Source organism: Myiozetetes cayanensis, unplaced genomic scaffold (assembly GCF_022539395.1).
Source record: "Myiozetetes cayanensis isolate MyiCay16 unplaced genomic scaffold, myiCay2020 scf1, whole genome shotgun sequence".
NCBI classification, from domain to species: domain Eukaryota; kingdom Metazoa; phylum Chordata; class Aves; order Passeriformes; family Tyrannidae; genus Myiozetetes; species Myiozetetes cayanensis.
Window position 1 is genome coordinate 88,133,511 of NW_026086604.1, and position 27,643 is coordinate 88,161,153.

General features: G+C 41.0%; 1 protein-coding gene across 1 annotated transcript; it reads right to left on the minus strand.

The window, feature by feature from the left end:
- Positions 1 to 17,482: 17,482 nt before the first annotated feature.
- STMND1 (stathmin domain containing 1) lies at positions 17,483 to 26,342 on the minus strand. The gene is given in 8 exon segments (XM_050331249.1): positions 17,483 to 17,522; positions 17,524 to 17,626; positions 17,629 to 17,700; positions 18,238 to 18,292; positions 21,647 to 21,684; positions 21,687 to 21,800; positions 23,912 to 24,092; positions 26,316 to 26,342. Coding segments are annotated over 8 exon segments (630 nt in total).
- Positions 26,343 to 27,643: the final 1,301 nt, after the last annotated feature.

Here is a 27,643-nt window from a genome sequence, read left to right on the forward strand (position 1 = left end):
GTAAAGTTGCAAAGACTTTGGATGTGCAGCTCAGTATGGACAGATGGAGACCCACTTCAGCAAAGCAGTAAATGTGAGCACTCAGTTTTAAGCATTACATCTCATTCTGCAGAACTGTGTGTGTGCTTAAACTCACATGTGCTGAAATAGTATGCTGCAGCTGACAGCAGATAAAGAGCATTTCTATTTTAAACTGTGTGGTTTGTTTTGATCTAACTTTCATAAACTTCAGTAGAAATAAGTCCTTAAGTAGTTACACCATTAGTCATACTAAGGAGTGGCCATTTGCTTACTTTGCTGTTGCTGTGAGCATTAGAGAAAATACGGTCATATACACCTTTCATGGTTTCATGTTCCTTCCACTAATCCCCAGCCTCTGTGAGTCATCCTCTGCAGCCCTTTTCTCCTTATTTTTGTTTCTACTAGTGCTAGGGAAATGGTTGAAACACATGCATTTTACAATTGCTTAAGTGTGCAGATTCACTATGCAGCATGTGTAATCTCCAATAGTTTGGGATCCCTTCAGAAGGAAATTCTCTTGAAAGCTTTATCATAGTCAGGTGCCAAAACTCTTGTAGCTTCTCTTCATTGTTTGCTTAGAATATGAATTCCTCATCCTTTCACTCTGTGTTGTCCCAAGTATTAATTCTTCTTGTAAATGCAATCACATGGTCAGTTTGGAGGAGAAAGAGGAAAGAAGAAAAGGTTAAAAATTGACCATTTCTGCTGCTTTTCAGATGTTTTATCCCCTCCAGTAAAGCATGGCATATGCAGCTAGCTCCCACCACATGTGGCACATCAGGGGGCATTAGCATGTAGTCCAGCAAGAGGATAGCAAGGGAGAGGATAACTGGAGGAGTAGAAAGGAAAAAGTCCAGAAGCAGCTTAAAAATTACACTGACACAAATTGCCGTCTGCAAAGACAAATAATTAGAATTCAGACCATAGTTTGTATCAGGCATTTGACACCTTTCCCTTTCCTAGCCTTCTGCACACAGACTTTCCTAAAATACAGCATTTGCATTGCAAATCTGTTTTATTTTCTGCCTGAGAATACAGGTGACATCTCTGCAAAAAAGTCAGGGTTTGGGGTTTTTTAATGCTCAGCTTCCCTGGGGTACCAGTCTCACTTTTCCCCTCAGAAATTACATGGTCTTTGCTATTTTCTTAGGCTTAGACCTTAGACTCCAGGTACCTCAGACTGCATATTAAGAGAGAACAAGATCTTCAGAATTCAGAATTTCACCTGCTCTGTGAATCCATAAGAAACAGTCAAGACATCCTGAGACTGTATCTGAAAGCATCCCATAGGAACACCTGTATCTGCAAGCATCCCTCTTGAATCTGTGCCGCTGGACAGGAGCAAGGTCTCTTCCTGCAACACTTATTTTGGAATATTCATGAGTTAAGGAGGCCTGGTATCTATTTTCCTTACTTTGCCATGTGTGTTTGTGGGCAGCCTGCCCTCCACTGTACCCTGCTGAAGTATTCTAGGATGTGTTGCTATAGTACTCTTCCATGGAGGGGCTTTTCAGTGAGGAGCAGCAGTCTTCCCAGAGCTGGGGTCAGGGCTAGGCAAGGAGGAGTGCCAAAGGTCTCTGTGTCCTGGTCCTCCTGTCTTATGGGAACAGGAACAACAGCGTCTCCCACAGCAGTAAGATTTCTGGAATAATTATTTGGTAATTGTGAACTTTTCTGTTCAGCAGTACCCACTCTAGTTTCCTCCCAGTATAGTCGCACTGAACTTTATGGGGGATTGTTCAAATAAATAAGAAGTGTCTCAGATTTTAACCCTGTAAGTTCATGTCTTAGAGCAGTGATGTCACCTCAAATAGATGCTTTTGTTCTGATGCTGTATTTATCAGAGATTTGGAACTTTTACATCCCCAAACAACGCAATTAGTGTGGTAACAAAAAGCCCTCTTCTGTGCTTTTCATGACACCTCTGGGTAAGGAGGGCCATTTGTCAGGAGCTGAAACAGGCAAAATCAGATCAAGGAGTCAGGGACAGGCCTTCCTCTGCCTTGTCAAAACTAGAAAAGGATATGCGGGAGAACCCCTCGGAGGAGGACCCAGACAATCACGGAGGGATTAGTCTGTGCTATACTGTACAAGGTAACCAGAGCTGAACCTGGCAGCATGCAGCCCCATGAAGCTCCAGCGCTCTGTGTGCAAGGGGCTGTTGTCCATCAGCTCCAGCATGATCCTACGCAGGCTGTTATCACAGCTGTTGGAAACTGTTATGTCAGTGTACCCTTTCGGTCTCTTCAGGAATAGAAGATGCTGTGCTCTTTTGGATTTTTTAATGCCCTGCTTAGTCTGGATTACAAGTTTGTGAGACATTGATAATTTTAACTGTGTACTGCACAGGCCTATTTGTTTGTACTCCTGGGACATGCTTTTTGTTTCTGGCAAACACTTCCAGAGGAAGTCTATGCAGATAAGAGCTGGAAAAACTTCTCTTTCCTTACACCTTTATGTTATTCTTACGCTAAACACTGCCATGTTATCACTGTATTCTTTTAAAAGAAACTTCTCCATATAAAATTTCCTTTTGGTAGTGTGTAATTTTTTTTCCCCTGTTAATTTTGTAAGGGACAGTGTCAGTTTGGGTTTTACCTTTATAACAAATGCACTACAACTTGTTTCTGCTCTCAGACTTTCACAAATCCACTGTAATGCCAATTCTGCAATCGTATCCCCTGCTTTTCTACCCCTGCTGCTGTTTGATTTTCAGAGAGAAAGGGAGAAGCTAAATATTTATACAAGGGAAACTGCATTTACATAATAAATAAACAGAAAAAGCAGAGAAATAATCCCCCCTCTGCTCTTTAAGTTTCAGTAACACTGCATGTAGGCTGTTTCAAAGAGAAGTTCTACCCTTGTGCCAGCTTTGGCAGACACCCCTTTAACTGTTTATACTCCTTTTAGACTCCTTTGCATAAAAGAAAAACTCCCATTGTGTCTCAGAAATTCAATATGATATGGAAACCAGATAGGTTGGGTTGGTTGGTTGTTTTTTTTTAAATAAATGTCTTCTGCCCAACTTTAGTATGGCAAGGGAATTTGATTATCACTTGTTGACAGGTATGCAGGTCATGTCAAGTGTTTCTGACATGCCTATTTTAAGTTAAGCTACAATTTGTATTTTGATTATGGCAGAGTAAAAATACTTGGACAACAGATAGTCTTTGCCTGTGAATGAAAATTGGAATATGTAAGTTATGGTCAGACAGGCTTCTATTAGGGAGATGAGGCTTTGATTGGGTCACTGCCCAGATGTGCTAACTAAAAATAAAGAAAGAAACAAAACTCCATACCACCCTCCCTCCTGTTACTTTGAAAAACACGATCACAGCAACACAGGAGAAATAACATGAAATCACTTGCGAAAGACAACTGGAGATTTTCCTCCTCCCCATTTTAGTCAAGTGATAAACTATCCATCTCCTTCTGCTTAACCGTCTGTTTTATTCCACAAGCCTGCATTTCTGCAGCATTGCAAGATGTTTTAAGCATTAAATACCCTGTGGGTCCTGGCTTCCTTGGCTCGCAGCAGTAACTCACTTGGTCAGAGCCAGCAGCTGAGACCCAGAACGAAGCTGGTGTGTGGTCAGGAGCAGGGATCCTAGCTGGCTTGCCGGCATGCTGAAATCAGTTGGCCCCCTTCATGCCTTTGGGACTTGGCAGCTACAGCATCACTTTTCAACCCTCTGCAAGCTCCCAGGTCTGAAATAGGGGTTGTATCTCTGTGGGGTCTGTAATGTTAGGAGCAAAATAGAGAGCCCAGTTAGAGGCCATTTATCTGTGCCCATATTTGAGGTCACTGACTTGCCAGAAGCAGAGTCACAATTTGGTGAACAAGGGCACTAGGTTTGAGAGTAGTCCTCAATAGGACAAAAGTGTTGCTTTCCAAGCAGTTGTCACGTCAAGTCTGGAAGCAAAGAGTGTGTTGGTCACTATTCAGCTCTCTCTCCTTTTGGAAGCAGACTGGTTCTTGGAAGAAAAAAGTTGTCAGAGGATGTGAATGTTTCTGAAGACGAGGATGCTGAAATTTTGCTGGATTCAGTGTCTGTTTGGTCTTTATCCAGCTCTGAGCTCAAAGGCAACACTTGTGATAATACATTTTCTTCACCATAGAGACAAATGCACCTCCTGAGGGAAAAACAGTTGCTTTGACATTTCAGGCTGGGAAACCTGGCCTTGACACATGCGCAGGCCCTGATACATGGTGTCTTGGCTTCACACGCTTACGGCTGTCTGGGAGGTTGGCACTGTCCCTGCTCAAAGGCAGTGGCATGCCAGCACCGCAGCGGTGAGGTCCCCAGCGGAGATGTTTGCACTGGGAAGGCAGCAGAGCATGGCAAATATCATCCCTGTCACAGGAGATGATGTTCTCTGCATTAGCCATGGCGTTGTGCACTTGCTCACATGTGGTAACGTATTTACGTTAGCAAAAGCTCCGATGAGACGGGGGAAAAAGAAACGGAGCTTATGTTATGTTGTGGCTGCCAGCACTCACAAACTGCACCATGGCAGGAAGCTGAGTGTAAGAATCAACTGTGTTTTCAGACTTCTTCTAGGAGCTGCAGTCTTGATTTGCAGAGCTGCCAAAGTCCCCAAAGCACTCATGCTTTCAGCTGGATGGGGGACTAGTCATTATCTCCCAAGGGATTTAAAATCAAGCCCCCAGCTAGTAACAGTACTAAATATTGGTGAGGACTAGATAGAACAGAAAAAGCAGAGAAAAAGTAACTGGGCAGAGAGGTGGCTATGCTGGAGCATAAATCATTAATATGAGTGATAAAGTGAAGCACCAGTAAGGGGAACGCTCCTATTCTGCAGTATTACTACTGTGGTTCTGCAGCCATAGTCACCATTTCATAACACTGGCTGGCAAAGACTGTGCAAAAACTCAACCCAAACAAATGTCCTCTTGGCTCAGTGAAGGTGATGAGGCTCTGATAGTTATGGAGAATTCAATACAGCCAGCTTTACTGCCTGTTTGTGCTTCTTCACCACTATAATTCTCCTTCAGCAGAATAAGGGCTTACTGACTAGCTGATTACAAAGCTGAGGTTATAGGCCCATAAAAACAGAGGACACTAAGAGATAATCTCAACATGTGACAGTAAGATGAGCAATCACATCCAAACACAAACCATGCCATTAGTATTACTTACTTTTAAAGCGCCATTATCCCTGCATTGTTCTGTCTCATTAACAATTAGTCATTCAGGCCCTTGAGAACTTTAATACAATAATCCCTACAAGCTCATCAAGCAAATCTCACACGGTCGTGATGTTCTATGCAAGATTTATAAGACGGAACTGGCTGGATGTGAATGTGGGAGTAACGGTCCATAAGCAAATGTGACATAAAAAGAAGTCAGCCAGGAAAGCAGGCTACTGAACTCAGAAAGGCTGCCTATAGTGGAAGATGCTGTTCTTTCAAAACAGCTCGCATCTTTTGGGGTGGAAGGGAGTAATTTTGTCATAGGAGAAGAAGTAACTGCATAATGTCCATGGTATTTGCACACCAGTCAATGAAAGTCAGTCCCTGGTTTTGAGATTATGTAGCTGTATGCATTTTCTATTTGAATGCTGTGTTAGGAGAGCCTCTGCTCCTCTACTCCCTCCCCCTTCTTTTCCTTCTTTTCAGCAAAAAGAGACCTCACCAACAAAGAGAAAATAGATTGAAAGCTCTTGCATCCAGGCTCTTTCAAGCAAAGCTTGAGAGAGACTTTGGCACATAATGTCTCTAACATTATGTTCACTGCCCTTAGAAAGCAATAACCAAATGTATTCTGCTGGCAGTGAGCAAGTGCAGTGATTTCAACACAGATGAGAGAAGAGAGGACAAAGAAAGAATATGCTTAGAGCATCCCTTTCACTGTGAACCTAGGGGCCAACTGGAGTGTTTACAAAGCTCTAAGGCCAGCCAGCAGGGAGTTGCAATAATCTAATTTTAATTATGTGACAAAAGCATGAAGAATCATTTCAAGGGCTAACAGAAGAAAATGGTTGCAGCCTGCCAATATTCCTTAGATGGTAAAAGAAGACAAGTTAACTCACAGAATTTAGTTGTTTCTCAAAAGACTAAATGGGATCTATCACAACTCCCAGCCTGTTGTTGTTAGAGAATAAATTTGTTGCCAGAAAAAGGCTTTAGATGTTAAAGAAAGTTCCCAAGAGGCATCTAGGCAGTACAACAATACCTACGCTCCTCTTATTAAATAAAAGATACACTCTACCAGCAAGAAAACAAAGTCCTATAATCACGTTAAACTGGCTAATACAGAATGCTGTGTATGCAAGTCACTAGGTATAAATTGATAGACCTTCAGTATGAGTGCTCCAGGATCCCACTAATAAAACAGCTGTTTTGTTGTCCCAAAGCAAAGCACAGTTAATAAAAGGAAAGGAGAGGGAAGGGAAAGAGAGGGAAAGGGAAAGAGGAAGGAAAGAGAAAGGGAAAGGGGAAGGGGAGGGGGAAAGGAAAGGGAAAGGGCCCAAATCTTCCTGCTTTTCACACATCCCAGCACTTTGGCAGAAAAGGAATGTTGCCTCCTGACAATAACAGAACAGAGAGTTCACAGCAATGAGCCAAATAATTTTGATTCCACTGAGTTGATGGTCATAGTGAAAATGTGGGGAACCAAGTGACATTTCATGCTATCAGATAAACCCATAGGTACTTATTTTAGGATTTTCTTTTTCTTTCTGGATGAAGACTGAATCCCAACTCTTAATATAAAATTATCCTTTATTTTATTTTTCAGTAATACTTTACGCTCTCCTGGCTCTCTTAATCTGCTGTTGCATAGGGATTTCGTGCTTTGGTTTTATTATTGCTTGAGACATCTCATAGTGAACAAAATTTCAGTCTTTTGCAAAGGAATTACTGGAAATACTGCATTTTTCAAGCAATTCACATTCAATAATTTAACAGTCACTGGGGCTTCATGGGAACTTTCACATAATGGCATAGCTTGTTTCAGAGCTTAGTGACACGCTTGAGCTGTTCTCCTTGCCACTGCATCACTTCGATGACAGTGCTACATAGGATGCCAAAAAGTGCAGGTTGCCTGGTTTTGCTTCTGCTCTTCATTATTCCATTAAGTGAAGTAACATGCTGCTAAAGAAGTGCATGGCTTTCAAGTTCAAGAAATGTTTTAAAATGTTAAAATCTGTAGTTAAAGTACCTTATCATAATTCAGAGCAATTGTCACTTGAAATAGGAGCATACTGCAGTAATATGTATATGTAAGTAAATGCAGAGTATGGTGTGTGTAGTCACTGTTTTAGCATAGTTTTGATAACATCTATGGTTTTGCAAGAGAGAGTGTATCGTGGAAATAAGATTTGTGTCCTGAATAGCCAATGGAGAAGCAGGTGAAAGTGATATAATATTGATTGTGCATGTCCTCAAAATTAGTGTGGTTCTCTCCATAGAATCAATTACATCTCTTTATAGAGTAACTTTTTAATGGAAGCCTCTAAACAAATAAAAATGATGACTAATAAGGCATTATACATATCATTCTTAATAAACTAACTAACTTAAAACTTTTCTCTGCTAATATCCTATACTCTTCTTTAAAATGGTCTCAGTGATCCTCATTACTAAATTGAACCTCAGAGTAATTATTCACAGAAATACTGCCAGCAGATATTGTCATCTGCAGATTACTTTTCTCCATTATGTGACAGTGGTGTTCTCGTTCTTGATCAATATTGTCATTGAGATTTGCATAACTTGTGGTCCTTTTCTGTCAATATAGCCACTCTTGCATGGGATTTCCTTCTCAAAAGCAAGTGCTTTTGGCTCAGGTTAATAGTGCCATTTTGCATTTCTCTGGAGTAAGATTTAAGGTGTGATATCAGCATTCCTTTGCTTATTTTCAGCCTTACCCTGGCAGACATCTTGCATACACTTTGAAAACAAGGCTGCTGTCTGTCACATATGAAACGTACTGCCGTCACACCTTGAATGAGGACCAGCTTCAGGCACAGATAAAGAAGGCAATCTCCTGCGCCCAGTAGTCTGTTCTCCTCAGTGACTGTACTACAGTACCTGTGCTGGAGGAGGAGGTGAGAATGAGCTATTTGACCACTCTGTGCTGTGTGAGCATCAATTCTTGTTACCGGTGACAGAAGGTGTCAGGGCAGGGAGGGGAACAAAGCACTTATTACTTTTGTGAGGGCTGGGAATGGCTCTTCCTTGCAGCGGAAGTCACTGATGCCTCTCCTGAGAGGTGCTACTGGGGCTACTGAGATATGCAGCGTGATGCTACACTGAGTTTGAAAATGCAAGTTAAATTGTTTTTGAAGCTAGATGACAACCATTAGCCTGCTGATACTTGAGTTCATCAAAGTGCCAGTTTTACATGAGTAAATGAAACTTTTTTTGAGTCTTTCTAACCAAGCTGTTCCTGCCTCCTTGAAGCATATGCTAGGCATGAAGTCAGGCTGATGAATTCTGGGCAAATCATTGGATGAACTTAGGAAGCATGTTAGAAAAGGGAAGAGTAGGGGGAGAATTCGGGGTTGTTGTCAGCTTTCTGGTGATATAGATGTTTGTATAAAGGTTTATGACTAACTGCTGACATGAATAATTCTTCAAATGTCTCTCATGGAAACATATACTATACACTTATTTTCTTAGTACTCTGGTGAGGGAAATCTGCAGTTTCTGGAAAACTGACGCCATTTGCCATGAAACTAGCAGAATAGGGTAGGTCTTGATAAATGGTCTAGATGGGGAAAAACAAGGAAGGGTGAGGCCTTAGAACAACTGCAATTTTCAAAACAGTACAGTTTAACCTTTAATTTTAGAAGTGACCCTCTTTCATTTTTACGATGACGTTTAAAATGTAACTTCTTGAAGCTAGATTGAATAACTCTATATGCAACCCATAGGATTTTTTTTCTCCTATTTGATGCAGAGCCTGAAGTGAAAAGCCCATTATTCAATCAGTTCCAAAGGGTGTGAGTTTCAGAAACCAGAACAGGTTACTGAGATGGGAGAGCAGGGCAGAGTGAAGGGAGTGATAAGCTCAGCACTAGCTGTTGGTTGACGTTACAAAGATTGTTTTTGTCAAGGGAAGGGATAAAAATATTCCCTCTCCTTTTCTATTTTCTGTTCTTTAAAGAAAGCTGAAGTTCACACTGGCATTCTTAAAAGCTATACTTCAGCATTCCCCTCTCCCTCCAAGTTACCCTAAGTCATGGGATTGTTTCCTAACAATATGAGTTTGCCCCTCCAACAGGGTAACTTTTTCTCCTACTGGGAAAATGCCTGGAACCCAAACCAGATGCCTTAAGAAAATTTCTCCCCTTCGGACACACAGTGAGTTTTCTAAAGTTAGGGATCCTTTGCATCACTGGAAATCTTCAGAAACACCAAGGAAGCCCAGAGTCTCTGTGATCTGTCAGCTGTAACAAAGCTGTGGTGTTTCTGTAAGACTGACAAGGTGCAGTGCATTATCCATAGTTAACAAGAAAGGTCTTACTTTGACTACTGGGATACTGTGGACTTGAAGATTCCAAGTAAAAATCTTCCAAATGAATATATATTGTTTAAAACCATTAGACAAAGAAATATATATGAACATCTAAAAATATATCTAAGAAAGTGGCTGTTATTATCATTATTATCATCAGCATTAATTGCACTGAATCCAAAATATCATGTAATAAAGCCTAACGTTTCTGCCCTACACAAGGTGCACCTGCATCTTCACAAAGCACTGACCCGGCATCAGCTTGTCAGCTCGGATTCCAAGCGGGCTATCTGGTAACTTCATGGATTGAATATAAGCAGGGAAAGAGTCAAGAAGTTTGCCCGCTGCTCCATCTAGTGCTTGTGTTCAGTATCCTATAGGACCATGAAATATCTTTTCCTTTTGAAGGCTGATATCCTAGGAGAGGCACGGATATGCCAAGGAGCAGCTTAATTGCTTGAGAGCACTTGTAGTCCACTGGATTCCTAGCTCATGAGGGCTATCTATCAGAAAGTTTTCTCTTTACTGGCCTCACTTTTTTTTTTTTCCCCTACCAGCCTGCTGTAGTGAACAAGTGTTCTCAAAGAATGACTCAACTGCCTTTGCAAAGGGGCGATCTTCCAGGAACTCTTATGGGAAAAGGAATATCATAAAGCATGAGGCTTATTGACTGCTAGAGCTGGTGATTAAAAAATGCTATTTTCGTCAAGCAGACTGGGTACAGTTTAGTGAATTTTGTATTTAATATGACTGCTTTTCAACTAAAGTAGCTCATTTCTACCAGGTAAGTATCAAATCATGGGAAAATTTTCAGTATTTTGGTAGTATATGCAAATGCATAAAATATAAAGAATAGAGGATGGAACAAACATTACATTGGTCAGAAATGTGAGAAAAACTTAATTTCAGACAGACTGTGTCCACTCTAGTAATTTAAAGTGTCAAGGAAGGTTTCTGAGTATGAACAAACTTGCTATGAGTTCAGTTGTCAGAACAGCCTCTGGTAGTTGCTACATTGGCCAGCTAGCATTTTCCCAACAGCTCCCAGGCACAATTCAGAAGATACTCTGGATTTAATAGGATATATGTCGGCGTTCCATACCACTTGACCCCAGGCATGTTTAATTTCCCACTGTAGAGGAAGTCACAGTGTAACACAGTGTGCTACTGAGAATCTTGATCCCTTGTAGTCCCAGCCTGAGACCTTTGGCTCTGTATTTCCAACTGTAATAGCTCATGTTTCTAGCTCTAGGCATCCAGGGAGTGTAACAGGAAAGGTAACTGGCTCTCACAATTAAGTGAAAGTACAACTCCAGGAGGAAGTTTTTAGTGTCGGCAGGACCTTCTACAGTTTGCAGTTCTGCAGCAGGACCTTACTCATTTGATTTTTAAATATGACTCTAGTTTAAGCAGCTTTCAGAAATGCCATCACCAATAACTATCACCTTCCATGTCACAAGCTGGCTTTAGTGTCTTCCAGAATATAAATAGACTCAAAATAATGCAAGCAGTCTTATCAGTATACTATAGTTGCCAGGCACTTTGTAGTGCCACAGCACACTAAATATTCTCATGTGGAGGAGACAAAATTTTCCCAGTGCTGTCTTAGCAAATATTTTTCTGAAATAGTTCATGTTTACCTTACTCGTTTTCTGTCCCCACTTCCTCTCCTCCAAACCAATACAATTCTTATGCTAAAACTGCCAGACAGGAAGAATGCATCTAGCACCTGCCAGAGGTGTTCAAATATTAAAAATCAGAGATGGGCTGTTGTTAAACATAAAACCCAGAAGGAATGAGAGAAAACAGAGTATAAGGGGAGTAGAAAAGTGCTGGTAGAGGGCAAGTTTATTCTCCTCTTTACATGTCAGTCAGGTCTTTACTTCAGAACAAATCACAGAATAAAATCTCAGACAAAAGGGTTAATGGGGTAGCTGTGAGTGAGGGCACACAGGGGTCACACACCGTGGTAGGACATTCTGAGTCAACTCTGTCCTCACCCTCTCCACGATAGTGTCAATCAGCTGGAAACACACCTCCAGAGCTGACTGCTTCATGGTAAGGAGAGCCTGGGACCAGAGCTTATGTATGGTATCTTTGCAGGAGAGCTCTGTTAGTATCCCTGACAAGATGTCTTTATCCTGTGCCTGCCTAATCTGGAAGCTGACAGGAAAACACAGGGAATTCACTGCACACTGAGTTCCTGCTGTGTGTGATTGATACTGGTTTTGCTTTGTAAAAGTTGCCTCTTTGTTTTATCAAATGCTTCATGTTTTGGTTTGGTTTGGTTTTCAAAAGGAGGAGGAAAATATTTTTGTTACTACCATTCTAGGAGGAGTTGCACAGCAGAAATTTTTCTATCCTAAAGCATCCTGGTATCCAGCCCTCCCTCCTCATTAATTCTGCCCTTTCCCTATGCCCTCTGCCCCCAAACCTTCCCCTGTGCATTAAGACCTGTGAGTCTTACATCAATGGGGATATTTTTAGTAGTTGCTTCCACATTCAGTGAAATCGCATTTCAGTACTTACTGACTCTGCACTGGGAAAACATGGCTTCTCTTGATGTGCTCCCTGAAATAAGAACTTACTGACTCCTCGAAGGAAACCAGCACTTCTGACAGCAGATGGAAAGCCCCTGAGTTGTTGTGAAATGTAAAATTAACATTGAAAAACAAAGGGAGGTTGAAGGCTTCTGGTTCAGTTTTTTTATTTACAGTCCCTCTATACCCTCAGTGCTAGAGTCAGTAATTAAACATAATGTTCTTTATATATATGAGGTCAGATGACATTATTTATTGACCCTTCTTGGCATTAAGCTTCCTGAACTCATGCCAAAGCATCACATTGTGTAGCACAATTGCACCCCCACCATTCAGTAATATGGCTTGGTCAGATGTACACTGACAGAGGCAGGCAGCTAAAGCAAAGCTTAAATAAAGCTCTAAGGACTGAATTTAGTTTCATCATTCTGGATAATATTAAAAGTGAGCACAGAGCAAGTTAGGAAACAGTGCAGGTTCACAAGAGAGAGCTCCCAAGAGCTGCTGCAGTGAACTGGCTCAGCACTACAGGCTGTTTATAAAACAGAGACTTATGCAACATATAACCATTTGGATGTTGATTTCAAACACCTCAAAATCAGAGGCATCTCAATTCCTGCCAGTTACTCCTGTCTATTGAATTTTTAGGGGCTTATTTGAGAGTGCTACTCTTGGTCTAGATTTGTATTTTGTTTCTTCCCAAAGATGTAGGACATAGTGACCAACCGTGTCTTGCTTTTTGTGAGGAGAAATGTTTGTCCCAGAGACATTCTGGTGGTCCAGTAGCAAGGACTGATATTTTAAATGGAACATTCTTCTTTGGTGTATAGAGAACTGCAGTGCAGCAAGGACAGGGAAAAGACTAGTGACTCCCCTGCATACTGGAGAGAAGGCAAACTGGGTCAGAAAGAACAATATCAGAGGAACAGATGAATAAAACGAGGAAGGGAAGAGAAAGACACAAAATCATATGTGAAAGGAGAAGAAACACAGATTCATGAAGGGAGGAACTCTGACCATGTTCCATAGGGACCTCCAGCAGCATTTGTACTTGCCCAGGAACGAGCTTGATGGACAAACACCAGCATCAGACCCAGGAAAAGGGAGAGGACCCTGGCATTCTCATCATCACAAGATCCTTGCTATCACTTTTCCTTCAGACAGAGGCAAACACCCATCAAAGCAAAACCTGCCCCTGTTTCACGGATTGAATGTTTCTTGCCCTTCCCTTGAACTTTTCATCTCACCATTGCATGGAGCATTTCCCTTCAATAGAGAAAAAGCTGGTAGAGGGGTGGCTGGTATTGCTTCCTGTGGCAGAGTTGCCTTTGGAGCAAGAGAAAACTCAAAAGCAAAACTCATAGTACATGCATAATTTTACTTCCCTTGAACTTGCCTTTCTGTATTCTCAGAATTCTATTTTTTCCCCCTCTTTTTTCTTCCTAGTGACAGCATGAACGAATAGTTATTCACATCTTTTAGCTGAGTATCTTAGGAAACTGTCACTGAAAGGCACGGTGGCATAAATACTGCGCACATGGTATATTCTCCCTTCCAGTTCAAAAACTCGTAAGTTAAAAAAAAAAAAAAAGGCAGGAACAAACAAACACCTGACCTCCCCACTGGCAGTGCCGGGGCGGGGAGCGGGGCCGGGGCCAGGAGGGAGTTCCGCGGGGCAGGGTGACCTCTGCTGGGGCACCTTGTGCTGGAATTCCAGGGAAAATAGCTGTGCAGGAGCAGCACGCAAGTTGCACCGAACCCTATGCTCAGAGGAGCTTGACTATGTGTTACATCACCCTGCACCGACCATTTCTTCATCATGTGAGCAGGAGGCTCCAAAAGTCCTCCTCACACACATCACCTGAGGTAAGGATTTGATGATTCTCACAAGGCATCTGTGGATTAGAGCAGAGACTGAAGAGCCATCCTCAAACAGCAAGGGCAGGAATCCTCTAGTCTGCATGTAAGCTGAACACTGGTGATGCTGATACTTGTCACTCTCAAATGTCTGTAGCTCTGACTCTTGTTCAGCCAGTTGCTCTTTCAGTTTGAGTTCAGTTTCAGAAAGGGGATAGCCTCTGGAGAAGCTCAAGGGAACAAATTCAGGCAAACCACTCCTATGGAAACAGGTCCATGATGATTGTGTGTGAGGAGGGCAAGTCCTGGCTGGTCTGACCTACTGAGATGCTTCTGCCTCCCCCCATCTCAGTCCTAGCATGGGAGAAAAAGCATCTTTGCCCCAGTCATCCTTGCCTAGACTAGTGTGTCTCTCTCCATTCATGACTAGCAGTGAGACATCAGCACTGACAAGGAGATTAGTGCTTTCTTGCTCAGTTGCTACAGTGCTGTGGGCTCCTACTGCCTACCTGTTGGCTTTTCGACATGTCATGTGACAGGGATTAGCGCAAACAGTGGTGGGACACAAGTCCATGGTGCTTAGTCATGGGCGCTGCTGTACTGTGTCTTTGGTAAGAGACCTACCAGTCAAACAGGAGAAAATTTAATACCTGAAGGAATTTTAAAACCAGACACCTGGCACCTATTTGCTGTCCTACTTTTTTTTGTGCAAGCAGTTAGCCATGGCTAGGAGCCCTGCAGTTGTCAGCCATACCTCAGTGTAATTTTATACCCAGGAATATTCAGTGTGCTGTTCCTTTGAACTCAGTTGAAAGAGCGAGCTGTTTCTTTGCTCAGAAATGTAGCTTTGCCCTCCCTGCTTAGCTATTCTCTTAAGCATCATGAGACAAGTCCAACATCCACTGAAGGTGATGGAAAGACGTGGATGGTTTTCAGTGGGAGTTAGATCAGTGTTCAGTTAAATACACAATTCAGTAAGGCAGGCTATAACTGCCTCTCTTATTAATAACACAAAAATTAGTTTACTCAACTGAAAGATTGGGTCTTTATTTTTAAATTATTTCCAAATTCAGAACATATTTAAGCTGTGTGCCCAGCCAAGAGTTTGTATCTTCTATTGTAGGAAGAGGCTCAGAAACTTGCTGTGCCAAAAAGTACAAAAGAGTGGGTTTCAGCAGATCCTCCTAACAGAGGCAATAATTAAAGTTGTTGTGAACATTGTATAATGAGAAATGCATGCATTTCTTCTGAGATTGCCTTCCACTGCTTGTACACAATGTTCAGCCTCTTCCAACAAACATCATAGAAAGATTAAGAATGTTCTTCCCACTGGTCCAGTGGTGTCAGGCAGACAACAAAACAACCCCTTGGTGAAGCACACACCAGGCTACCTACCTTTCATACCCACCCTGCCCTGTCAGGTGGATGTGGAAAAGTTACCTGCTCTTGGCTTAAGCTCTTGGATGTGCACGGGAGGAAGAATTGTGTGTTTCACTTCTGAAACAAGTCTGTGCCCTCCCCAGGTAAAGCTGACAAGCTAGACCCCTTGTCTTCTTAGCAATTTCTTAGCTTCATCTCAAATCTTTGATTCAAGGACATTTTTCTGAGCTAGACTGCTATTAGTCTTATACTTGCAAAGGCCCTCTTGTTTCTTGTTACTTTTCTTCAGGGTATCTTTGTTGCCTAGTTGATTTGAGAGACTAATAATCACAAGTGTCACACAGATGAGCCAGGCAGAACCACACGAGTGGTCCTGTTACAGAAAGGCACCTTTCCTGATGCTGGGCTTCTCTCTCTGTGTCACAGGGTTTGTTGGGATTTGTGCTGCAGGGAGCTGAGATTCTCACCCAAAAAACAGTGGAAGAAATGACATCGGCTGTAGACAGACAATCATTTGTTCTTCTGAAACTACAGGAAGGTGCTGGGAGATTATTAGCACTTGAGTAACTTCACTGCAAGGGGAGGCAAAATACGCTAACTTGGTGGAACGGTCTGTATGGAGATACATATAGATGCATGCATACATACACCATTTTTTATTCCACACCTGGCCAGGTAGCCTTAGCTACAAGTACCTAAGAAACAAAATTCATGGAACAGCTTGGGTTAGCTGTGTGGTGAGAATGTACCCACAGATCTCTTACTTCTCCTATTTGTCAGGCTGTTGGATAATTTTGAACCAACTGAGTAAAGTTTCTCTATTTCCTAATTTTTTTTTCTCTTTTTCCTATTTCTCTATTGTTCTTTCCCAGCAACAACAGGGTGATTTTTAGGTTTCCTTCTCTATTGCTAATAGAATTTTATCACAAAACCCACCAATTGGTGCAGGCCTGGAGGTAGGCCTGAAAAAACAGGCTCTTTCTGACGGGCTGCCTTTCTCAGCTTCTCAGGTGGGATCCCAGCTGCTCAGGAAACGACGAGCTCTTGCTCCTCCCCTTAATGATTTAATGCAAGTCTGTCAAGAGAAGAGACAGCAGGAAAGCTTTTTTTATTCCTAAGAGTGATAGTAGAACTGCCATGAGACTGTAAAAATAGGGGCTACCTTTTCATCTATTCTGCAGTGCCTCCTCTACGATTTGAGAGAAGAGCAGTCCTGTGCTGCAGTTGAAATTCCTTGGCTTGGAAAGGGGAAAGGAAGAATGTGTCATCCGTGGCTGAAGGTAAGAAAGTAAAAAGCATGGGTAGGAGCAGAGGTGAGCACGATGTGGGATTGATGAGAGAGGAAGGTGGGCAGAGCCAGTGACCCAAATGGAAGCGGGGATGAAAGTGTTTAGAGATGGTTCAGAAGGTGGTGGCAGGGCTGATAGCAGTGAGACTGTGAATGGCACAATTGCTTTACTTGTTCTTTGGAGGAGCTGGCTGTAGTAAATGTTTCGTGCTGTTGGAGGTAGAGCTTGGAGGATTCCAAAATCAAGAGATTTACTGACCAAATACGTAACTGTAATAGAAACAGTCATCTCCTTCCAAACCCACATGCACTTTGTATATCTCAGTTGTTTTCTCCATTGAAATTTTGGTACTTGTTCTGTCTTTCCCCCATATGCTCAATGCTTGTCAAATAGATGTTCTTGGGGCCTGTTGCCACCTTGCTGTCTGAAGGTTTCACCTCTTTGCCAGTCTCTCTGTGCAATAAGTTAAAATCCTTAGGGTCCCATCATGTTCTTCTACTGCTCCAAATCCCTGCTGATCACAGCTTTTTCCCTTCTTTCTCCTGCTTTTGTGTCTTCTTGTGTGTATACAATGTCTTTCCAACCTTCTGCTCCCTAGGGAAAGGCAATCTTTTTGTGGAGCCATTAAATAAGTTAGTTAGATTTAACAATATAATATATTAAATTTGATAGAATCATGATAATATGTATGTGCTTGAACATAGTGACTGGCTTGTTACTAATTTGTCTCTTCCTGGTTCTTATCAGTTTTTACTTCCAATTAGTGTGTAACAATTAAGATTAGATACCGTTTTCCCAGGTGAGAGAAGTAGCAACAAGACTCAGCTGTGCCCTGTGATAAACCATTCATTTATGCTGTCAAAAAGACAGCTGTGGGGTACAGAGGAGTTGTTCATGTTTGCAAGAGAGCTTAGATCCATACTGATTCATTGGCACAGCTGTAAGTTACCAGGCTCAATGACAGAGTCCTCAGTATAATTGTTTGTGGCTTCCACTGCAGTTACTTCCTTCAGCAGCAGCCCTGGCTCACCATCTAAAGGTGAGGACTGAGGGTGCTTGTACCTCCTTGACTTTCAAAACTTGTGCAGTCCTTTTCAGTCTGTTTCCTTGTCATTTGGTGAGCCGTTTCTGGGGAAAAAATATATATCTAATGTGTTGTGGCATTTTGTTCAGTTCTACTTCCTTAACCTAGAACAAAACTAGCAATGCTCTCTAATGAGGGATTAAGTAGATATGTGTCAAGAACATGCAGCAGTTCTTTCTATCTTTCTACCTAAATGTGATCAGAAGGTTACTCCAATTAGCACCGGACTTTAGTTAATTCATTCTGGTGTCCGTGGAAGACGCATCTTTTGCTATAGGAACAAAAAAAGACTGGTCCAGAAGTTTCCTCTCTTATGAATATTTTTAGAGTAATCTTTCAGGCTTTCAGCAAAAATAAACCTGGACTTGCAACATCTATGAGATGAATATAGGACCCACTGTACTGCAGTGAATCAGGTTTTGGTAGAAGGTTGTACATAAACTGTGTTACCTTGATTTATAAAAAAATAGAGCGTTTTCAAGTGATAAAGCAAACACTGGAAAAAATACACAGCAGAATTAAATGACCTGTTTCTTTGCTGCAACAGAAGTCTTCATGTTCTTCATTGTAAAATCACCTACTTCCTTGTTTCCAGCCTAGCTGGGGTTTCTTCAGTGTCTCTTCCAGGGCATCTCCCTGTAGAGACATTAAAAGCTTTCAGCAGAGTACATCTTGTTGTTGGAGTGACACTTGCTGCTTGCCTTCTGCTCTTTTTTCATGCATGGAGTTGATGGACTGTGATACCACTGAAAGCCTAGAAATAATGATGTGCTAATAACCTCAATGCTCACTCACGAGGGAGTGTTGTCTGCGGTGAGAATTCCCCTTTGCTGCTGAATGATGTGTCTCGTGAAACTTGCAATGCTGCTGTACACCCAGCAGATGTGGGGACTTGGTAATGAGGTCCTAAGGATTTAGGGAAGTTACTTTTTTACTGCTGAAGAGATTTAAGAATGGTTTTGTTAAAGCTTGGTAATCATAATACTGCTGGCCTCTGCTGCATTCAAATGAGCAGCCCGATTCTAAAGCTCTGCTGCTGAGGGTAGCACTTAGTCCCGGAAAGATGGGGTGATTATGTGATTAGCCAGGAGGCTGAATTCTGCCATTTTCTGTGTGAGGTTTAGCAGTGTTAAACCCTCACCGAGGACCTGGGGTTGAAATAATCACTATCCTGTTACAAGTTTCCTGAGTTATCTGCTCCTCAGACTTTTATTGCCATAAATAACTCTAGAAGTCAGGCCTCGCTGCCAGAAGTGTTAAGTGCTGCAAATAGTATAGAAGATGACTCACGTAGTGAGATGAAGGTGGAGCATGAATCAGTAGGAAGAAAACTGATATACAACAGAGATATTCTGAATGCAGATGACACAAAAATTCTGAACAAAGCAATCTTCAATCATCATAAAAATGAATCAAAAGGGTTTTTTTTAGAAGAAAAACCCCCAAACTTCTGTTTAATGTAAAAGGCCATTGCAGTGAAAGCCCAGCATACTGACCAAGTTATTCCTTGCCCAAGATAGATTGTGGACTGCTTAGGAAGAGAGGGATGGAAAATTCTTCCCAAAATGTCCAAACAAAGCAGAGTATTCAGCAAGCAGGTTGCCTTCCAGATTGTTCTATGTCTATATAAGCTAAGAAGAGAACTTATCTTTGAGCTAAACAGTTTTTGGAGATCATTAGTCCCCACAGCATCAGTGAACCCACAGTGAAAGCTAACAGCAATGGAAATATGAAAACGCTAAAATATCCTATCCATGTTCCTTATAAATGATAACTCATGATAAGGAGGTAAGATTCCCAGAGACCATTCCATTTGAAAAGACAGGTTTTGGTCCTTTTGCTTACCCTCTGGCTCACACACACAGGAGTGCCTTTAAAGGCAGACTTGGTAAAAAGGTACCTGATAGATGACATCCTACAGCTGTTGGTGCGCTAATGAATGAAAGTGTCCTGTTCTGCCTATAATTCCACTCCTGCCATTTCTTGGGAGAAGGGATGTTTTAGAGTTACATTAAACTCTTCAGGGGTGAGAATCAAACATTTTCACATTTGACATCAGCTATGATTCTTTGGACATCAGGAAAAGGTTCCTTGTTGAGGGGGTGGTCAGGCACTTGAACAGGTACCCCAGGGAAGTGGTCACAATACTAAGCCTGTCAGAGTTCAAGAATCATCTGAATGACATTTAGTCATATGGTTGGTTTAGTTTTGGGTAGTCCTGTGAGAAGCAAGTGCTGAAATATAATAACGCAGAGAAGCCTAGATACCTGTGTCTTAGGTGAAAGCTCTGTCTCTGCTAGCATTTTTATTAGAGCCACTATTAATATTGTAGAGGCTGGTTTATCACATGGTGTGTATGGCTCTTCCTTGGCTTTGTTATGCTAGACCCTCAAAATGTTGCTCTCAAAGGTACTGCTCCTTTGGAGCAGTAATGCTTAGAAACAAGTGTAACAAGGCATCCTAACCCATACTGCTTAGAGTTCCTTTGTTCACAATAAAGTAAGGGATGGTCAAATGACTGAAGACTTCTAGCATAGCTGTTTCATAGGTAATGCTGTTGAGGCTTAAGGGATGCAGATGCTTACGGGGAGCACAATTATGCACATGAAGCTCTAGCAAGGTTATCTTTATCTCCAATATAATTGTAAAAATAATCTCAAACCTGGTTGTACTTGTCTTTAATAGCATTATAAAGGCTGTGAGTTCATTTCTTCATTGAAGCTAGTGCTGGACAGAAACTTGGCATAAAGATATTCATGTTTATTTCCGGTCAATTCAAATATTTCGGGTGTGAATTTACCTGTGTGTTAATGCAGGAAATCCGGAGCTGCACATTGTAACTTGCAATATGTCTTTTCTACTGCATCTGTGTTCAGTGCATTTAGTCCATCTATTCATAGATAATCTGCTGGATTTGAGCTTTAATGGAATAAGTTATTCTTTTGGGAGGTAGCACAGGCTGAGTTTTGTATTGCTGCCAAGGGAGTGGACACTTGCCTATATTATGAAAGGGAAAAATACAAAAACCTTCTTGCAGTATGCTACCTAAATTTATCCACGGAGGGAATAATCCTCTTGGATACTCAAAAAGCTATAGGGAAGCTGGAGACTCTCCATCCCCATTTTTCAAAGTGCTGACAATGGGAAATGTGTTAGGCAGCACCAGTGACCATACTGTAAGGTGGCACTTGCTTGTTTTGTCCTTCTTACCACAGAATATGAAAGTTTCTGATTGATTTTTCAATAACATGAGTGGCTGAGGTTAGAGATGTGTGAATGGCTTGTCTCAGATGGAAAAGCTATTCAGAATCTTCCTTGGTTTGAGTTTGAATTGTTCCTGTGTTCAAGCAGTGGTGGGATCATGCTTTGGACAACACATATTCATAAATGCATTAAACTTCTTATAGATGTCCTGCAAACCTTCTCCCTCTTGACATCTGTACTTGAAACCTTATCTAGAAGAAGCATCTGATCTGTAACAACAAAAGAATAAACTTGAGTTCAGAAGCCAAAATAAACCTCGGGTTATTATTCAGAATGAAATGGACACTAGCTTCTTAGTCAAATATCAGGTTTATAAATTTTTTAAATAAATTTTTTAACAGTTTTTTAGTTTGAGATCAAATATGATTTGTAGATTTCTCAGAAGTGTGACTTCTGACATCTTAATTTAAGTGTAATTATAAGCCCTGACAGAAGTATTTCTTCTAGTTTCATGGACCTGAGAACCAAGTTTGTGGTATGTAACTGCCAGTGAGTTTTTCAAAGAATAAGTTCTTAGTACTGTTACCTCCTTTGTTCCCATTTGAAACAAGCCCAGAAGCTTTAAACAACTGGAAACTATTGCTAGCATCTGTTGTATTAACACCCCTACAGTGCAGTTCTCCATTTTTTAACAACTTGCTTTGTGTGTGTAGAAGCTGAATCTCAAGGCGCTCACAGCATGGTCAGAGCTGTAGCAGGGTTCCTGTTTCATGTAATGACACTTACCTTGTTCTCATATGCTTCTCCAGTTCTGGCAGTGGTACTTGGCTCATAATTATTCCCTGCATCTTCAGCTGTTCAAGAATATGTGATGATTTTTGCCTCTCTGTTTCCTCTAAGGGTGATGATTTACTGATGATCTTGCTGGTCAACAGTGTGTCTTCAAAAGATGAAAATGTTAAAACTTAACACTTGGCATTCGAACAAAGCTTCATGGTGTATTTCCAATGCCAGAGTTTTTATTTAAGAAGTTGCATGCTGAGACTGCCCAGCAGAAAAGGCCTGCTGGAGGCTCTATTCCCTGCTTAAACTTTGCAGTAAGCTTTTTAGTTGCTTGGAAAATGGTTCAGGCACCTTGTCCAGTTTCTCACTGTAGTCAGTTACACGCAGAGGGCACGTTCAGGAAAGCATGGGAGCATATGCTGAAGACTTATGAAGCCCATTTTTGAGCAAGTTCCCAAAGAAAGTCCATAGGAAACTTCTGATAATTTGAGTTGTTAAGGATTCTGTGATCTGATTGGAGAAATCCAGGCTGGGATGGGATAGCATAAGCCTACTAATGAGCCATATTGTGAAGATCACTGTGTTCTTCTGTTAAACAAACGCAAACTTTCATGTGCTTTTGTGGTCTATGATTTTTGTTGTAACAGCATTGATATGTTTGCATCAGATCATAAGCATTCCAACAATTATATGTTTATAATCAGCAATTAGAACTAAAACCCAAATTATTTTGATAACTCTTCTTAGTGGCTGTTTAGTTTCCACAAATTAGACATGAATAAACAACGAGCAACTTTATTGCCAAGAGCCATCAGGTTTTTCAGCCCTCAGCTGACAGTTCTACCATCTGCCCAACCTCTACTGGCAGAACTGAGAGCTTTTGTATGAAAAATGCTTGGACCAAATCAAAATTGCAGTTATTTGACATCTTCCAGTCTTTATAAGCAGAGTGATTATGACAACGTTGTCCTATTTTTCAGTTGTAAAACAAAAATACAGAACATCCACCACCTTGTAGAAGCTGACTCCGTACCTCTCCTAAAATAACCGAACCAGTTACCCAAAAAGCACTGGGGTTCAGCTGTCAGTCAGAACATGTAAATGTCAGAAGCCAGTATACAGCAAAACACATCCTGGCAAAAAATAGAAGCAGGATGAGTGGGCAACACTGACAAGTGATGTGAATTTGTATTGCTTCTACTAATCCATTCACGAGAAAGATGTAGTTGAAGTATCTTAGTATGGTATGGTGTGGGGTTTTTTTATCTGGAAAAGAAGATTGAAGCATGATTTCAAAAACTTTCTGTTTAGAAATTTCCTGTGAAGTTATCTTTTAGCAAGTGGGAGGAAAAGGAGCTTAAAATGAGATGAAACCATTTCAGAGCAAGCAAATAATTTTGTTCAATATGAAATGAAATCCTTTCATCAAATCCTTCTGTCGCATTGGGAGTTAAGTCATCTTTAATGAATAGAAAACACCACTAATTATTCCTTTTGTGTTCAATCTGAAATATTTTACTTCAACTTGTTTATTATAAAGAGTAAACAACCACTGTAGATTCTCTGTTTAGCATGTTTGTGAAATGTAAGCTGTTCATAGCACTTGAAAAATACAAGAGTTAAACCGCAAAATTAGGCGGGTTAAATGCACCAAAAAAGAGTGCTGATTTCCCATTACCAAGTCTTACTGCAATGGTATCCTAAGATTATAGAAAAGTTTGGGGTTGAGTGTTCACTTGCACTTAAAAGAAAAAAAAGTTTTAGCACACCTTTGCTTACTGTTGTGATGATTTCTGGAATTTTTATAGATTTTTTCCACATCATAACTGGCCCTGCAACTTTTAGTTGCAAACTTAAAGAAATAACAGGCTATTTACTTACTGTCTCTACCTGCTGCTAGTTGGGGCATTTGTAGTGACCATTCTTTTGTAAAAACTGTCTCATTGTAACACCAGATTGACAGTTAGAGAGGGTTACCCCTGGGGACAAGGCTGAGTTTGTTCTCTTGGTCTGTTCCAGGCGTCTGCCAAGAAAAGTATCTACCCTGCTGTCTGTTCTGGTAGTGAGGGTTGAGTCATGCTGCAGAACATAATCATCAGCTACTCTCTGCTACTACTGCATGGTTTTAAACCAGTGCTAAGAGCTCAATCTGTGTGGTGTCACAGCATGAATGTTTCTTGGTATAGAAGTTGGCTTTAACAATAGATCTTCAAGATTATTTCCTCCTAGGTCTCTGTGGGGCTGGTATGAACTTCAGTTACTGTTTACCTGTGCTTTGGGAATCTCTGTTTATCTGAAAAAATGTAAATCTTTCTAGTGGTTCCTTGGGGAAGTTTTCCTCACTAATCTTATCTTCAGGTTTGGCACCATCCTTTGAAGTGCCTGTTGGCTAAGCTGCCCCAACCTGTGAGGGAACTATCTCTGTTCCATCAGTGCTGTCATTTTTAGTCTACATGAAAATGAAGAAACAAATGGGAAAAGCTCCTTGGGCTTCTAGACATTTAAGGGGCTATCTAGAATAGTCCCATGGAATTGGCAGGTTCAGAGTGTAGTGGAAGACAGATATACTTATCCATGTTCTGTCACAGGTGGATGTTGATGGTGAGGGAAGGTCTAATTGACTCTATTGGAGTATTGTTTCAATACTTTAAGTGCCTTCTGTATGCGGAATATCGGTTAGAAATTTAAAACTCAGTTTTAAATTAGCACTTCACAAGGTGTTAACCTTTGCCCCTTCTAAACAACAGATTTGAACCTCCGAATAATGCAGGATTAGAGCCTACATGTATTCTTGCCTTGTCTGTATGTTTGGGCTTGAGCCAACTCAACTCTCTAAGCTTCACAAAGTGGCGCTATATATATATATCTTGCATATATAGTATTTGCATGTATACAAGCTCCCGGCCTTAAAATAACTTTTTGAGGCAAAATCCACCTTCCTTCAGTGTTGTAATTCATCACTGGTGTGGGAGATAAGTGCCTATAAATGTATCTTTAATGAGACAAGCAGGACAGACTGTGAAAAGCAACTTTTCAGGTGCTGTAAAATCAGATCATGCACGTAGGCAAATGGTGAGTCTGCTTCCGCTGTAGCATAAGGATTGTATTAAGCTGAGTGAGTGATGGGCCTTCTCTTAAAGAGCTCCCTGACAGAGTCAGAGCTACCACTAACATCAGCAAAACCATTGCTCTGTATGCATATGTCCTCACACCCTCACGTGCTAAGACATCTCCTAACATACTTTATACGGAGTCTGTGGAGAAGAACCTGGCTTTTGACTTCCTGGTTGTTCTGTGGCTCCTCAGAAGACAGCTCTGTGACTGTGACCTGGATAGAAAAATTGCAGCTTGTGGTGAAACTGTGACCATCTGCTTCTCCTTGCTGCAAGTCCAGTGAGTAGGAATGCTCTAGTATCTTCCTTGAGAGCTTGGTTATTTGTTATCACCATGGAGCCTAACTGTTGCCAGGGCCCGTTACTACAATAAATAACACCAGAGAAGGCATTCTTGTTATGTCCTGGCATACAGACATCATTGTCCTTGTCCAGGCACCCTGCTCAGAAACTGAGAGGGAAGATGTTTCTTCTGCACAGCTGGGATGTTGGTCTGGGAGCAGCAAATCTGTACAGGTTATTCAGGGTGTTAGTGAACCTCCTGTGGGAACTCAAGCTGTTAAATGAACAAGATACTGTCATGTAAAATACACAAATATTTCAGCCTCTGGTTGGATTTGTTAAGTTTTCCTCAAAACCGTTAGCCATTGGAAAAGACCAGTTCCAAATCTGGAATTTCAATCAGCAAGGCAAGCTTTTAAATAGGAGAAAATGTCATCAGGAGACAGGGACAGGCTGTAACTAGGGAAAATGTTTTAAGCATCCTTTGAGATCACTGTACAATTTCTTGATTACTGTTTGAGTCTGTTCACATCCTTAGAAGTAGATGTCTGTGGCAGATTTAAAAAAAGAAAAAAGTACCCATGGTTTATACTTTCAAGAAGTTGTTATAAAAGATAGAAGAGAAATGTTAAGTCAGTGCTGTCAGCTGAAGATCATGTCTTGGGTCACTTGTGCTGAGATCATCAGCTGTTATAAGAAATAGACATTTTTTCCACAAATATTTACACGAAACAGACTCTTTGTATGAAATAAGGATTCAAAACCCTCAAGTAATTGCTAATACCTATGAGGAATTTTTTTTTTTTTTTTTTTAAACTTCCTGAGACCCTGGTAACAAATGAATGTCAGCTTGTGACCTTACTCTGATTCGCAGTGGAAACCTTTATTTAAAACTTGCCAAATTTTTTTCCTGTATATGAGAAATGGAGATATTTACATGACTAATGCCTCTTTTAAGTAGTAAAGCCAGTGGACTTTCAGAATCAAATGAACCCCAATACTGAGACAGTGTGACTCCAGCCTAAGAGATCACTCTGGATGGCTGGCTTCAAGTGGCCTTATGTGTTCCTCTTGTCTCCAACCCAAACCCTCAGCTGGTCGGGTTGGAAAGCTGAATAAACTCATCTGCATGGCAGTGAGCCTGAAGTGATCTTCCCTGACCCAGTGTGCCTTACTTGACTGTGCAAAGCACTGCCCTAAGGTTCTGCAGGGCTTGCCAGTTCTCTCCAACTTGTGTCTCTACCCAGCTCGGAGCACATGCATGTGACTGCACCTACCTGTGCGAGGAACTCTGAAATGTGCATCTACTGTCTCTTGAGAAAAAAATGTCTTTCAAGAGATCTTGTTCTTTTCTCATCCCTGATCAACAGGGACCTGATTCTTGTGTCCAGCTCAAATTCACGCAGAATGCAAGTCAAATAACCTTTTGGTGTGTGTTTTGTTGTTGTTGCTGTTCTGTTCTTTCTCTCTTTAGCAGATGTTTGCAGGTTGCATGGGATAATGCTGAAATGTGATTGCTGCATGATGTATGGCAGAACGTGATGTACAGGCTCAACTTCTTGTTTGCATATCTGATTAAATGCTTGATGTGACGGTGCAGTTCTTAAACTACTTTATAGGTAAATAGTAGGTGAAATTTTAATCCTTTTCCAAAAGGTGATTTTTATTTGTTCCTTCAAACACAGATAAGGCGATAAAATGGAAACAATGTCAGTTATTAAAGTAAGAAAATTGATTAAATGTAAAATCATAGGCTGTAGCATAATCAAAAACTAGGTAAGCTTTATGATTTATGCTTTACAAATTGATTACTGGCACATAAAAGACAAGACAAGTGATAGTTTGAAGAAATAAGAGTACATGGGATGTAACAAGCGGCATGAAATTTACCCTCATTCATATTGATGGAAAAGAACTTTCTCAGATCTCAACAGGATTTGTACACTTAGAGCCTGATCTTTTAATATCTGACATACATGATTAAATTGACATAGTGAATAGTATGTTTTTGAACAATCAGAGCTACAGGCTTTCAAGAGCAGACTGCTCTCATGCTTATGATGACTGATGACAGAAAAGTCTTTAATTTTAGCAGCTTTTGATTAATATGTAAAATTTAAAATAAGCAAGTTTTAGTACAGTCAAGGCACCAGGGTGTGGGGAAAAAAGTTCATGTCTCTATATGCCTTGCCTTGTGAGAATGAAAACAAAAGCCAGTCACAGGGAAGTGCATACTGGGGAATAATCACTACACAATCAGAAACAGCTGTTTCTATAACTGCTGGTGTTATGTGGAGGAAATTGAAATGTATGTATATTTTAAAATGAGGAGAGTTGTTTTTTTCAAAACTATCAAATCTGAAGCTGTTTGGTGGCTTGCAAGGAAGACTGAATGACAGGCAGAACATCTTGGTGTCAGCAACCTTATCAGCTGTCTCTGATTTCTGCACCTAAATTAATGTGCTACTGCAGAGGCAAGAAAATTACTATCCATGGAATGGCATTCCTGATACACAGCAAGGCTTTGCTAGTCTTGCTAAGTGAAAGATTCCCATGTACTATCACTAACTTGACATGTACACAGATAAAAAGCACTTTCCTAGTC